The sequence below is a fragment of the Phocoena phocoena genome, chromosome 15 (genome assembly GCF_963924675.1).
Source record: "Phocoena phocoena chromosome 15, mPhoPho1.1, whole genome shotgun sequence".
NCBI lineage: Eukaryota > Metazoa > Chordata > Mammalia > Artiodactyla > Phocoenidae > Phocoena > Phocoena phocoena.
Window position 1 is genome coordinate 64,830,124 of NC_089233.1, and position 15,053 is coordinate 64,845,176.

The window sequence follows — 15,053 nt, forward strand, 5'->3', positions numbered from 1 at the left end:
GATGCGCAGGCTCAGCGGCCATGGCTCACGGGCCCAGCCGCTCTGCGGCATGTGGGATCCTCCCGGACTGGGGCATGAACCCACGTCCCCTGCATCAGCAGGCGGACTCTCAACCACTGTGCCACCAGGGAAGCCCGGTGCCCTGACTATTAATGAGAATTGGCCGTACATTGCCCTGTATCAAGCAGACCAGGGCTTCTCAAAGTGTGGCATCAGAATCAGCTGTGAGCTTGTAAACATGAGAAGTCCCAGGCCTTTACCTAATCCTACTAAATCAGCACCCTTTAGGGCCCAGAACTCTCCCAGGATATGCTCACAAGTTTATAGGAGAGGGTCAGAAGCCACATGGGGCATTGGGGGTTAGGCAGAGTTAGGTCTCAGCCTTGACACTCACCAGTTGCTCCATGGATGCAGGAGGTGGTCCATAAATATTTGAATGAAAGGATGGGAGGCCTTGAGCAGCTTAACTCCCCTGGGCCTATTTCTTCTTCTGCAAAATGAGTAATACCTACTTCATTGTGTTATAGGGAGAACTAAACAAGTAATACCTCTACCACACCCAAAACAGTTCATGGCACATAGTAGGACCTTAATAAATTGTAGGACCACTAATAAATTATTGCTTTTAGGTCTGTAGGGGGTAGCTTGAAGGTAGGAGATGGGGACTTTGGTGGGGGACCAGCAGATGCTCCCAGAACATATTGGAGCTGGCCTCCAGGCAAGGCAACAAATATTTCCTTAGTGTTAGATGTGTGCCAGGCCTTGTGTTAGGTCCTGGGTACGGTTTTGAGTATAAGTGTGGCCCTTTCCTTTGAGGAGCTCACAGAGTAGTAGGTTTGTCAGCGTTCAACATGATTCAGCTGGTGGGAGAAGTATGTACAGAATACAGAGCAGCCCTGTGCAGAGAGGGTGACAACTGGGCTAGAGTCTTGAAGGATGCTTAGGAGTTTGCCAGGTGATCAGGAGGGTGATATGTTTCCAGTAGTATGGAGGTGAGTCCCGCCCCAGGACTCCCTGGCCGTGTTCGGAGGACGTGCAGTTTTGCAAGGGTCCATTTGGGGCTCAGGAAGCTCCCTATTCTCCTTGAGTAGGTACAGTGCTGAGAGCTGAGATTTAAGCAAAGGGAAAAGAGGGCTGTGCTGTCCTTCTGTCCTCCCCTGCAGCTCCCATTACCATGCTGGGGGCTGAATGAAACCCAGATTGTTCAGAGCAGCAAAGATTGGCCCAGAACTGGTGAAGTTCATTATCTAGGAAGCCCGGACTCTAAGCCAGGAGGCCTGGGTCCTTGTCCTGATTCACTGAAAGGTTACCAGTGGGACCTTTCTCCTTTCAAGGTCTCAATTTATCCTCTTTAAAGTGGGGATAGTAATTCCCATCCTAGCCAGCAACACAGAGTATTATGTGGATCTAATGAAATAATGTGCATAAATGGGCAGTTTGTCAAGTGATATATATGAATAAAAGGATAATTATTCTTTAAAAAAAAATCTATGCCAATCCTGAGGATGATCTGTGCTCTGATGATTTTAATGCAGTATTTTCCAGCCATTTTTTCCACTGAGACACGAGCCCTGGGCATAGTCTGGGTTTTGCCCAGTGTCTGATGTGAAGTCTGTAATTCCATCCCTTTCTTTTCTGTTCAGAAAAGGACTTTGGAATGCCAGTGAGTGAGAAAGATGTTAGTGCAGGGATCCCCTTGATTTCTCCCTAATTTAAAAAGAAGGTAAATCATGTGCAAACCTCAGAACTTTAACTTTCACTAATAAAAGCTAATCTCACAGTATCTGTGTCTTGTTAAATAACAGTCAAGCGAGTATCTGCTACGACCACCACAACAAAAACAGTAACATTTGTGAGCCAACACTGATCGAATTGGCTCACTCTGAGCCAGCCGCTGCTTCTCTGAGACACATTAGCTTCTCTGTTCCTCCTCCCAGTTGTCTGAATTAGGTACTGTTCGTAGATGAGGAAACTGAGGCCCAGAGAGGTTGTATAACTTACCCAAGATCACACAGCCAAGAAGAGATGGATTTGAGATTTGAACCCAGGCTCAAGTGCTGTAGAAATCAGGGGAGGGCCTGGCGCTGGAGGTAGCTCTGGCTCTCACCACCTGAGTGACCTGGGGAAGGCCACGCCACTCCTCTGGGCACCGGCTCCTTATCCCCAGCGTGTTGAGGCTGTGGTGGTATCTGCTCTACACCAGGCATGGTTGGGCGGGCGGTGGGTTGGCTCCTGTTCCCTGTGCCTGGGAGGTGACTCACATGGCCGCCCGGCCGTCTCTGCCCACTTCAGCAGAGTTCTCTCGCCCAGCCTCGGTCAGTGAGAACCACGACGCAGGACCTGACAGTGACAAGCGGGAGGAGGATGGCGAGTCTGGGGGGCGGCGGTCAGAGGCTGAGGAGGGAGAGGTCAGGACCCCCACCAAGATCAAGGAGTTAAAGGTACGAGCCCCGCTTCCTCGTACCCTCTGACCTGGGCGTCAGGAGGCTGATCCTGGGTCTAGGCTCAGCCTTGACCTTCAGGTGCCCTCAGCGGTGGCCAGGCACCCTTGCTGTGCGGCGCACCACGGACAGGGCCTTGCTCTTGGGCCGTGCTCAATACCTGGAATCCGCAGGTGGGGGTGGGGCACGCTGCCCACCCTGTACCCTTCCGCTCACTCTGCCCTGCTTTCTGGGAGGGGCACTCTGTTCCCTGGTGGACTCCGGCCTCCTCTTGCTCACTTCTAATTTGCCCTTTTGCCTGTGATCTGGATCTGCACCGCCCCCGCTCACCCATGATAGGGTGTCCCTGCAGGCCACAAGGGTGAGGTTCAAGTACCTGCCGCCCGCCCCCATTTCCCACCAACCTGTGCGCATGCTCTCGCAGGCCCGCGTGGCCTGAGACTCGCAGGTGTTCACTCACAGACGTGTACCCCCTCGCCCATAGGGTTATGCCCCCGGACGTGCAGGCAACGTGCGCACGCACACGGGCACGTGCACACACGGGTGTGCTGGGTTTCCTTCATGCACCCCCACCTTGGGAGCACAAGCCCCTGAACACACACTGACAGCCAGAAGCATGACTCTCCAGAGCCCCACGTCCCATCTGCCGAGTGTGATGGGCCGCTTTGCCTCCAGGCCTCCCGCCCCCTTCTTCGCCTTCCTGGGCTCCCTGCTTCACGTCCCGTACCTTCTGACGACCTCACTGCCCTGCTGGTGGCCCACCCAGCTTCCCAGAGTGCTCTGGGCTACCTGCTGGACCAGGCCAGTCGCGGTATCTCTAATCCATTTGCTCTACTGACCCTGCTGGTTCCTTTTCCTCCTCCCACGTCCCGCTAGCCGGAGCAGGAAACCACGCCGAGGCACAAGCAGGAGGTACTGCATGGGGCCTGTCCCCGCCCACCCAGCCATTCACCCACCCCAGTTCATTTGTCATCACCCCACCATCCATCCCAGGCTCACATCCCGGCACCACCTCAACTTCAGCTTCTCCTCCGCTCCCGGCCATCCTCCTCCCTCACCCAACCCCACCCTCCATCACCCCCTCCCCAGCTTAAGCTCATCAAGAGACTCCAGCCCCCCCAACCAACCACCCGTGTTTCCCTCCCTCCCCACCTCTCCCTCCCTTTCCCAGCTTCATGCTCTGCCTCTCCAGACCACTCTGTGCTTGCTTCCCACCCACTGACCATCCCCCACTGTGTCCCCCAGTTCTTCCAGGCCATTCTGTGCTTTCACTGAGCTCATCTCCACTTCCATCCCCCACACCTCCCCCCACTCCCACCCCAAAGCCTTCTTTTGACTCTTCTCCTCCCTGTACCACTGTCTTGTCATGCCTCCGCATCTGTGTCCCCTGTGTCCCCCCGCCGACCAAGCTTCTTTTTGTATCTATGGGCAACCAGATGTGGGAGTGGAGGGTGTGGGGAGGGAGGGGCCACAGAGCACATCTGTCTTCTCAGCCCCAGGTGCACCTCCCGCGGGCGGGGCCCCTGCTGCTCCAGCTCTGCCAGGAAAGCCTCCTCCTCCCGTTTGCTGCTTCTCTCAACACCCTCATCCTGTGCTAACCACTTCTCCTTCCCTTTCACATAGTGTCCAACTCTTCCCTTGATACTTAACTGCAGGAGAAGTGGGTCTGTTCTTGGGCTGCTGAGGGAAAGGCCAGAGGCTGGGGCGTCAGAAAGGCCTGGCTCTTGGGTTTCAGCCCCAGTTCTGCCACTGACTCTTTGAGGGTCTTGGTAAAGTCCCCTCAGGCCCCAGTCCCCCATCTGCACAGCAAGGCATTTGGACTAGGTTTCCCCCAGGCCCTTATCCTTCAAGGATCCACTGCTCCTTTCAGCCTTGGGGAACACCACATGATCACAGGACCAGTGCGGCAGGTTCAAGATGGAAGGTCACCAGCCACGTCTTAGGTCCGTGGCGGCCCAAACCCACCCACCTGTGCACCCTCTGTCGGGTTTGATTTCTCAGACAGACGTTGTCCTGAGACAGCTGCTCAGGAAGGGATGCAGGAGGTACAGACAGATGACTAGAGGGAAAGCAGAGCCTCAGTGGCATCGGCTTCCTTCCTTAGTTAACTTAGGAGTCAATCATAGTGGATCCTCGGATGCCAGAGATAAGCCCAGGGGAACTCTAGCCTTGTCCAAGGGCAAGCCTGCCTTCCAAGTAGTTGTTCCAGAATCACTGATCTGACTTTATAATAAGCTGAGGTTGTCTATTTCTTGTCCTGAGTCCTCAAACAGCTTTGCAGATAAGGGTCCTTGGGCTGCCAGCGCACCTGCCCTGCCTCCAGAAGTAGGCAGACTACTGCTGGTTCCTGTGCAAAGGCTGGTCCTCACTTGACCTAAGGGCAAGGGTACCTCTGTACCGCCCAGAGCTCTAACTTGGCAATTTAATAGCGACGCTTCTATGACTCCAGCTGTACCTGGCTCGGTTCTTGTGCCCAGCCTTGGGACTTACCTCCCTTCTTCCTGGTCTCTAATTCTAATCTTCCTGAACACCCCACAGAGCCCTTGTTTCTCTGTCTGGCTGTATCTCACCCTGTCTGCCCTTGAGGAGTTGGTACCCACAAGGAATCTGGAAGATCCTGGGTGGTTGGGGTAGGTAGTGGCTCACAGCAGAGAACGCTAAACATCATCTCTTCCTGGCCCCTGGTGTGGAAGCAGGGCACATTTCTCTGGATGTCCTTGGATTTAGAAGGGCCCTACGGGGCCTGAGCAGTGGCACACGTTGGGCTAGGAGGGGCCTAGACCGAGGATCCTGCTAAGCACAGTGGTCCAAGTCATGGCCAGAGGTAGGCACCAGGATCCAGGAGGCCAAGCAGTGGGCCAGAGCAGCCCAGTGAACAGGACTGGTGATTTCTCACTGTGCTTTGGTTGTAACCAGAGGGAAGTCACCTCTGCGCCTTGTGAAACTAAAGGGAACTTACCCAGACCTGTGGGATATGGGTTGACTTAGGTGTTGCAAGACCAGGAGCCAGGCAGGGGAGAAGAAAAGATGGTACTTGGCCAGAAGTCTCCTCTTCTTAACCTTAAGTGCTTTTTGCTCTTCTCTTTAATCTTGAGTGGTTTGTGTACCTGTTGGGGCTAATCATCCCTGCCCTGCTTGGCTTATGGGACGCTGTGAGGGTGAGACGGGGCCATGGATGGGAATCACCTTGCTGATGTAGGGCGGTGATGGGGACCATTACCATTTTCACCACGCCTTGCATCCTCTTCTTGGAGCTGTTCCTCTGATACCTGACTGTCCTCTCTGTACACCCCAGTTCTTAGACAAGCCAGAGGATGTCTTGCTGAAGCACCAGGCCAGCATCAACGAGCTCAAGAGGACCTTGAAGGAACCCAACAGCAAACTGATCCACCGGGACCGAGACTGGGAGCGGGAACGCAGGCTACCCTCCTCTCCCGCCTCCCCCTCCCCCAAGGGCACCCCTGAGAAGGTCAACGAGGTAGGCCTCACCCGAACCCCTCACCTGGGGCCTTGGGTAAAGACGGTGGGGAAGGTTGCTATGTACTGACTTACCCTCCCCCTCCACGCCCCGTTGCAGCGTAAGGTGGTGATGGAGATGGGGCAGCAGGTTAAGCTGAGGAAGACAAATTCACTCACTCTTGGAACCCTGGGCCCCAGGGACCACCTTGAAAAACTCGGAAGACTCACCGTAGCATGGTGTATTTCCCTTCCATCAGCCAGAGTGTAATGGGGAAAGGGTGCTGGTTAGAAATGCAGGTTCTGGGGCCCCAACTCGGACCTATTGAATCAGAGTATTTGGAGGTAGAGCCCTGGAATCCGTATTTTAAACAAGTGCCCCAGGTGATTCTCACACACACAAAATTTTAAGAATCCTGGTAGTTCTGTCCAGTAACCAGACCCTTTTGTGCCTATTGTGAAAACACAGATGGTGGGAGGGTTCCTTCCTAGGAAGATCCTCAGAGCCCACCAGAAGGGAACAGATCCTCTAGGAAAGTCAGAGCTGTTCCAGGTGCTCCAGAAAAAGATCCCACATGACCTGTCTTTCAGAGTGGAAAGCATGGGGTGTTTTCTCATTGAAAAAGAGAAAGATAGGATCTTGAGAATTCCTGTATTTATAATCCCAAGCTGGTATTTTTAGCACTGCTAAATCTTGGCACTCTTTACCCCCGTTTTTTTTGTTTTGTTTTGTTTTGTTTTTTTTTGTGGTACGCGGGCCTCTCACTGTTGTGGCCTCTCCCGTTGCGGAGCAACAGGCTCCGGGCGCGCAGGCTCAGCGGCCATGACTCACGGGCCCAGCCGCTCCGCGGCATGTGGGATCCTCCCGGACCGGGGCATGAACCCGCGTCCCCTACATCGGCAGGCGGACTCTCAACCACTGCACCACCAGGGAAGCCCTGCCCCCGTTTATATTAGGTGTTTTCTCTCCAGTGCTGCTGCTTCTGAGGTCTAGCCTTACAGTGCCTGGGTTTGAATTCCGCCCCTGCTGCCTGCTAGCTGGATGACTCTGGGCTTGTTACTTAACCCCTCTGAGCCTCCGTTAGATAGAGATAATAAAAGCACCTAGTTCCCAGCACTGTTGTGAGCATCCAATGAGATAAAACATGGAGGGGGCAGCAAAAGACCTAGATGCTCAATGTGAGTTACTTATTGTTTCATTTGGAGAGCCTTGGAACTCTCCCACACAAGGTTAATTTCAAATCAGAATCCTTTTTAAAGTTGGGAAGGACCCTCGGAACCCAGTTGGCTCAAGGTCCTCATTTTACACATGGGCACGGTCGCTCAGGAAGGGGAAGGACTTGATCAGTGTCATAGCTGGTAGAAGAGGGGCCAGAATCTAATGTTCTTATGTCCCAGGCCACTGTATTTGCTATTAAATCACAGCTGCCTGGGAGCAAGACCACATCATATGAAGCTCAGGAGACAGTCAGTTGTGCCTGTGCTGCCCTTTAGAGCTTTGAAATTGATGATGCAGCTGTGATCTAATAAGTGAGCCTTTGATTGAATCAGCACTCCCGTGGCCTCAACGTGCCGGGTACCAGGGCCTTGTCTAGCGAGGCTGCCGTGGTAGCTCCTTGGCTGGTGATTCACGACGTCAGGGATGCCATGGGGGCCTCTGTGGCTGGTGCCATGGAAGGAGGGCAAATCTCTTCACCCACGGAGGGCTTCTGTGGTCACCGCTGGCACAATCGAGACACTGAAGACCCTGGATGGGGCCATGGGGCTGGTCTAGTGATCCAGTTACACACGCCCCTCCTCCTGCCCTGAGAGACGCTTGACCAGAGCGGCCTCTAGTCAGTCCTGAAGTCGGTGAGGTGGATGTAGAGGCTTCCAAAGGGGTCAGACTCCAGCAGAGAAAGGAAGGCTGGGCCCTGGAGGGCTGGACTCAGGGGAGCTGAGATGCTCTGAGCAGCCTGGCGTGGGGGTGCCCCACCTGCTGGTGATAGCTGGAACTGCCAGAAGATGCGTCTCATTAAAAGGTGGAGTCTGTTCCACCTCCCATCCCCCCTACTGCCTCCCCGCAAGAAGTGTAGTCCATTGCTGGAGAGAAGTCTGGTCCAGGAGCTCACCTGGGAGCGATGGACCTTTTAACTGGCTTACAGGTCCCACTGGCATTTAGAGGCTCTTGAAGATTTGGGAGATGAGAGGAGCTGTCTCCAAGGACTGGACTGGGTCCTTGGGTGAGTGACATAACCTCTCGGAAGCCTCACTGCCTTGTCAGTCCATCTAAAAGGGGACCAAAATTGCCACTCCACAGTGCTGTGGGGAAGGTCGAGTGAAATAATGGATATAAAAGCACTTTATAAACTGGAAAGTGCTGGACAGTCCTGGGGCCACTGCTGATGGTAACTGGAATCCCTGATTCAAATATGGGCTCTCATGGCGTGGCTCCTTCCTAAGGATGAGGGATTTACAAAGCTGGGCTATTCACGGACTCTGTGTGTGTGTCTCTCTCCTGCTTTCTGTCTCTCCCTCTCTGTCTCTCCTTCCCTTCTTCCCTCTTCCCCTCTCCTCCGGCCCTGGGCCTCCCCTGCAGTCCCAGAGGACCCAGGACACCTCTCAGCAGGACTTGGCACCTGAGCCTGGGACGGCCACAGGCTTGGAAGTGTTCACTCAGAAAAGCCTCGCAGCATCTCCTGAGGTTACTGTCGTCACCTCCCCACCCACCCAGAACCACCCTAATAATCTTAAGAAAACCCTTTCTCTGGGCTGAGGGGGTGGGCCAGACTCTGCCCTGCAGGTGGGAGCAGTGGGTAGTAGCTCATGTTGGCCCCATGCTGTGACAAGTGAGCGTCCCCTGTCCCAGGGGTCCATAATGGGCCAGCCCGTCCCTCATCCATGGTTTCTCAGGAAGGATAGGACTGAAACCATTCAAGGAAGACGGAATGGTCTGAGTCTCCTCTGGCTTAAAAAGGGCAGGTAGAAATGACCTCTCAGGTCCTGCTGACGCAGGTGACCTGGAGGCAGGTTCTGACTGCTAAGCTTGGGATCAGGGATCATGGCACCTAAATACCTCTGCTCTGAGGTCTTGTCTCTGTTCAGAAGCCTGAGTAAGGTCTATCAGTGACTAATTAGCCCCTCCATCCCCTGCTTCCATTCTCTAAACTCCCCTTGGAGTTTGGGTCTGTCAGGGTCCCCAGGCAGGCAAAAGTGGGTGTCTTTCACCAGGGAGCATCCTTAGGGTTGTACAGATGTCGGTCAGGCAAGCATTCTAAATGAGGAGAGCATCACTTCTCTGCCCAGGATGGCAGTAGGCCGAGGGTCCTCGGAACTTCCTGTGCCCCTGCGTGGATGCCGGGTGGAATCCAGGCCCAGGAGCAGGGGGCTTCATCCTCCCTCTTTGCTGGGACTTCATAGACCGTCGGGATTGGAAGGGACCGATTGGTCATCTGGGTGAAAATTCCTTCTCTCTGATAACCAACCCTTCTCTGTTGGCATAGTGTGTATGAGGGCTGTTATACTATTCAGAGGGAGAATATACTGTTCTCCATTCCCAGAGAAAAATTTTGTAGCTGCTAGAAACGTCCTGGAACTGTAAGAGAGCCGTGAGTCAGCTACGTAAGTGGTAAAACATAAATCACAGTTCTACTCTGAATTTTTCCTAAATGTAAAATTAAAAACAAAGCTAGGAGCACTCTCGAGAGAAGTTGGACAGGAGTCAACAGCATCCCCAGGTTAGGGAAGCAGCGATGCCTTGGAGCACAGAGATTCGCGTAGAGCCAAGCACAGGTGTCCTAACTTGGGGGGTTGCAGGGTTGGGAGGGCAACATGCGCCCTTCACCAGCATCCCTGAAAATTGTCCGTCCAGCCTGTTCCACAAGGGGGCTCTCCCTGTTCTTAACAGCAGTCCATTTTGTCTTCTTCAGTCATCTGTTGGGAAGTTTCCATATTGAATTATAACCTGCCCTTCCGAGTCACCTGCCTGTGGGCCTCGCTCTGCCCCCTGGCGCCTGTAGTTCCACTCTGCATCCTCCTCCAGGAAGGCCCTTCAGAGTTCAGCGTCCCCCCTGCCCCCCAACTCCCACTTTCTTCCTCAGCTTCTCCCGTGGGTTCTAGAGGGCTCCTTGTCCTGGACCCCTTCCTCTGGGGGCTCCTGTAAAGAGCAGGGCCCAAAATGTGACCCAGAGCTCCAGGTGGACCCTGAACAGCCCGGGGTCAGCAGAATCCTGGCTGGAGATTTTCTTCCTGTCAGCTTGTGTGGGAACAGAACTGGCCCCACTCCAGCTCTCAGCTCCCGTTTCGCGGCCAGTCTTGCTGCAGTGGCTCCAGCTGACAGCAGGGGGTGCTCTGAGCAGGCACTGAAGGTCCCCTGGCTCAGTGGAAAGAATGGCCCGGCGGCTTCCCTGACATTTATCCTGTGAATTGGGTCAGAGAGCCAAAGCTTTCCTCTCTTTGTTCAGGCTCTTTCTCTCTTCAGGATTTTTACTTGTTAGATGCAGAGCCTCTTCGTCCCTCTGGGAGCCTCAGTTTCCCCTTCTGAAATGAGGGTAACAGGACCTGCTTCACAGGTCGCCATTTGGATTAAAGTTAATAACTTCTCCAAAGGGCTGACACTGCCTGGCACATAGTAACTAAATATAAGTACATGCTTCCCTTTTTCTTTCTGCAGAAACTTTCTGTTCTGTGCCAGCTCCCGCCCCACTCAACCTAGTTTCTAAGCTTCTGGTTGCTAGAAACTAGTTTCTAGTTAGACGTGGGCAGGAATGTTCCACAAGGGGTCTCATGGACCATCTTTGGCCATCCTTGCCAGGCTGATGGTGTCAGTACAAGCGGACATGGGAGCAGCTAAAGGCGCCTGCTTCCCAAGTAGAAGAGAAAGGAGGCTTTGTAGGCTCTCAAAACTCTCCCCTCTGGGATGGTTCGAGTGTTGTTGTCCTGAAAGCTTAACAACCAGGAGTAGAATCTCAGAAACCCACGCAGATTTTGTCTGGGCCTCCCCCCTTCCTTTTCTCTCTCTTTCCTGTTGGCAAGATTCTCTTAATGAGGTTTGATTCCCTGACAATCATAGAGATTTTGCTAAAATGGAGCAGGGGGAGGGGTGGGGGAGGTCAGAGGGCTTATAGTGCTCCCTTGAGTCTTCAGAATCCTTCAGATCTTCTGGGATCTGACAGACTCCTCACCAGGTCATAACCTGAATTGGAGCCCAAGCGCATGGGAACCTGCCCCCTGCTGTAGTCAGGAGCAGTTTTCGGCACATCTTACTGTGGAGCTTTTCACAGGACACAGAATCAGAGACCGGGTTCTAGGCCTGCCTTTGCCACTGGCTCACTCTCTGACCTTGGGCACGGTGCTTACTTTCCCCAGCCCTCAGTTTCCACATCTGTGCCATGAGGGACTTGGGTCAGAGCAGTGGTTTCAAAGGAGGGAGGCACTTCGGGGCACTAGGGCAGCCCAGGCCTCCAACTTCCACAGGTGGGGGCCCTGTATCTGTGTTACATGTTGGATCGCCATCAAGATTTTGTGTGAAGGAAGTATGCTGCAGTTTCAAGAAGACTTAAATCCCATCGGCCTTCTTGCGTTGTTGTTGTTGTTTGCGCCTCGCGGCTTGCAGGATCTTAGTTCCCCAACCAGGGATCAGACTCGGGCCCCTGGCAATGAAAGCACCGGGTCCTAACCACTGGACCACCAGGGAATTCCTGGCCTTCTTGCATTCTAGAAGTCCATCCTTCCCTCCTAAGTGTTGCTTGAAGAACTCTAGGGGAGGTAGAGGGCTGTTTTGTTGATGGTTGACGGTGCTGTACTCTCAGTGCTTTGGACCAGTGATGATGCTTGGATATTTAGATCTTTACCTTCTATGATATGTTCAGGTCAGTCCTCTTCCAGTCTTTCTGTGGATTTTGTTAGAATTCTCCAAGAACAGGCCTTGGTATTTGTTTCTTTGGGGATGAACCCCACAGAGTTCAAGCTGTTTCAGCCATTGCAGCGACTGGCACTAACTCCTAGAGCTGGCCGTTTGGTATATTTTGGTCTAATCTCTTTCCTTCCAATTAGCTCTTGCAGAAAGGTCCGATTTCAGGCTGTGGCCTGTGAAACTTAACTCAGTGCCTCCCCGACCACTCGACATTAGATCGCAGTTGGGACCCATATTCCATTGGCTGTAAGTCAGCAAGGCTCTCAGGCATTCTTTTCCTGACTCGACTGACTGTGACCTTGAAAACGTCACTGACCTTCTCTTGGCCTCAGTTTACCCATTTGCACAACTAGGAGATTGGACTGCAGGAAGTCTTAGGAGTTCTTTTGGCTCTAGCCTTCAAAGATTCCATGTGATGTAAGCTACTTTCCCCTCTGACACTGGCAGCTTTATTATTAAAAGAGGAAGGGTCCTGGACCATCTGTGGATTTCCATTCCCCGATGGTTAACACGGGGAGGGTATGAGACCGCATCCCATTTTACCCGGTTAGGGTGGTGGTTGAGGGCATCAGTAGATAATTTGTTGGGTGCCTTGATGGGAAGAGTAGCCTTGATGAGGCTGACCTGCCTTCCTGTCCCCAGCCAGCTGACCTTGACCAAGGGGGCAGGTGGACCTTGGTCCCTTCTTGCGGAGGGAAAAAGGGAACCCATTCTTCAGGTGCCTGATATTTCATGTTAACTCTTCTTGCTCCAATTAAAACACAGGGTTCAGAGCATTGGGTATTTATAGAAAGAGAGTACATTAGGCCAGAAGAACTCAGTCTCCTAAAAGTGACCGCCACACAGCAGGAAGAAAGGGAGGCAGGCCTCGCAGACATGCTTGCTGACGGCAGACTCTCCAAGGTAGACGTCCTGGTGGACAAGTTCACCTTTGAAATGGCCACAGAAGAAAAGGTGGGAGCCAAAGGAGCAAACACACAGCGACAAGGAAGAATGATCACGAGCCCTGAAGGCTTCGAGTCAGTGTGGGAGGAAAGCCCCTGGGTCAGGGAAGGCCCAGGAGGGGCTTCTCTGGCTGCAGGCCGCACGCTGGCAGGAACGCTCCCAGAGGGCTCCTGGTTCAGGGTGGACCCTGGGGAGGCAACCATCAGGAAGCAGCGGGCCTCCAGGGGTCAGCTGGAGGGCCCGGCGGAGCTAAGGCAGAAGTGGGAGGAGTTCCAGGCTTGCAGAAGACCCGCCGCCCCGGCCACTGGCCCTGCAGAGGTGGACGTCCCCTCTCCAGCCTCCGACACGGGAGGACTCCAGTCGTTTCTGCTGGACCCAGCCTACACAGAAGCCAGAGCCGACTCGAGCGATGAAACCGACACTTCCTTTGCAGAGAGAAGCTTCTATTTAAACTATGGAGAGAAAGAGTCTGAAGACCAAGTCCTCCCTCCGGCCCTGGAGGAGAGAGAAGAGCACTTAGATGCCCCACCTGGCTGCGAGAGCAGGCGGAAGCTGTCGGAGGAGCTCGCGGAGAGCTCAGAGCTGGACTCCTCAGGCCCATGGGGCTCTGCTGCCGCTGTCGGCAGAAACAAGCACCACGAGGGTGAAGCCCACTCAGCTTCCTCAGAGGGAGGGGCGGGGCCCCCCGGGAACCTAGGACCAGATGACCTGGAGGTCTTTGTCAAGCAGCATGGAAAGGGACCTTCTCCAGGGCTGATGTTTGCTGAGTACGAAGCCCGGTGGGAGGTGGAAGGAGAGTCTACCCACCCAGCATCCTCAGTAACTGCAGGGGGAGAGGCCCCCCAGAGTGGAGATTTGACGGGAAAGGCTGAGAAAAGTCCCCCAGGAGAATGGAACCACTCACCTCACGGAGGAGGGGGCGTGCGTCCAGACCGCCAGGCCTGTGTCCTTCCGTGGGCCATCCCTCCTAGCGATGTCAGGAAGCCAGCCAAGCTGGACAGAGGCAACTTCCTGCCCAGAGAGAGGGGACCAGTTCACACCCAAACAGGAGAACCTGTGACAGAGGACAGCAAGGCCCCAGCGTTTCTTCAGATGGAGGAGGTGATCACCCCCCTCCCAACCTCGCCCCGTCCCTTTGCGGCTCAGACATCTCCAGAGGAAGCTTCTTCAAGCCCAGCCCCTTATGGGTCGGGGGAGCCTGTGCAGCTCATGGACCGCTTTGGAGAACAGTCCCCCATATTTCTCAAACATGCCCATCCTCCTAAAGAGAGCCCGGAGCCCAAGGACCGAGTAGGGCTAGCTGTGACTCCAGACGGAGGTGAGCGCAGGGCCCCTCCCATCGCCAGCAGGAAGCCCAGAGTTGTCCCTGAAGAAGCCCAGGGGTCGCGGTTCCCTTCAGGGAAGCAAAAGGAGATGACCTCTTTCCAGGCTGGGGGTCAAGAGGGCTCCCTGGAAGATATTAGCAAGACCTCTGTGGCCAACAAGATTCGGATCTTTGAGACCCACGGAGCTGAAACTCGCTGGGCGAGTCAGGGTGAAACCAGGGCCTTTGCAAACGAGTTGTCTTCGGAGGCCTCTGTGGGGCGGGTCGAGCAACAGCGGAGTAGGCGTTTAGACCTGGGATTTGCTCAGTGTCAGCCCCCAGAGGACTTTGCTGCCCCCAAAGCCACACATTCCTCCATGATGCCGCCAGCTACCAGACACTTCTGGGAGGGCATTTCTACCCCATCCCCCCGGGAAGGATGCATGGACGTCGAGCTCGTGTCCCCCAGTCCAGGCTGCGAAACTACACTGGAGGAAGCTACTGGGGGAACTGGCCACGTGAGCCCCCGCCCCCATGCTGCCCCCAGCCCGGGAGCTGACCGCATGCCGCGTAGTTCTTTAAAAGCATGTTTCTGTGGCCCCTCGTCATTACTGCCACCAGAGGCTGCTTGTCCATCCCTATGAGTTCTTTTCCCTAAACGGGCCTGAGCGTAGCCCAGGCGGAATGACGGGTTCATCTGCTTGGCCCATGTTAGCTTAGCCACACAGACCCTCGGCTTTTGGTGTGACCTGGTGCCCGGAGGGTCACACAGCGCCGGTGGAGAAAGTGGCACCGCCTCCAGCAAACTACACATTTGCTTTGCCTTGCTGCCCGCACCTGCTGGGTTCCTACCGTTTTGCTTGGCTTGTCCAACGATCTTCCTTCATCCTTTCCCTTCCCTGGTGCTCCTGCCTTGGGGAAGCTGACAGTCCAGAGGTTTCCATCCTTCACTTCCGGCTCCCTCTCGGTCCTAGTGCCAAGTTCCTTTCTGCCTCCTTAAGACTAACTGTCTTCT

At 54.4% G+C, this 15,053-nt stretch overlaps 1 protein-coding gene across 1 annotated transcript in view; it reads left to right on the plus strand.

The window, feature by feature from the left end:
- The window catches only part of EPB41L1 (erythrocyte membrane protein band 4.1 like 1), a 46,499-nt gene that overhangs the window by 18,424 nt on the left and 13,022 nt on the right, over window positions 1–15,053 (plus strand). The window contains exons 11-13 of the mRNA XM_065893622.1: window positions 2,293–2,441; window positions 3,318–3,353; window positions 5,737–5,919. Coding sequence (XP_065749694.1) covers window positions 2,293–2,441; window positions 3,318–3,353; window positions 5,737–5,919 — 368 coding nt within the window. The remainder of the gene's footprint in view (window positions 1–2,292; window positions 2,442–3,317; window positions 3,354–5,736; window positions 5,920–15,053) is intronic.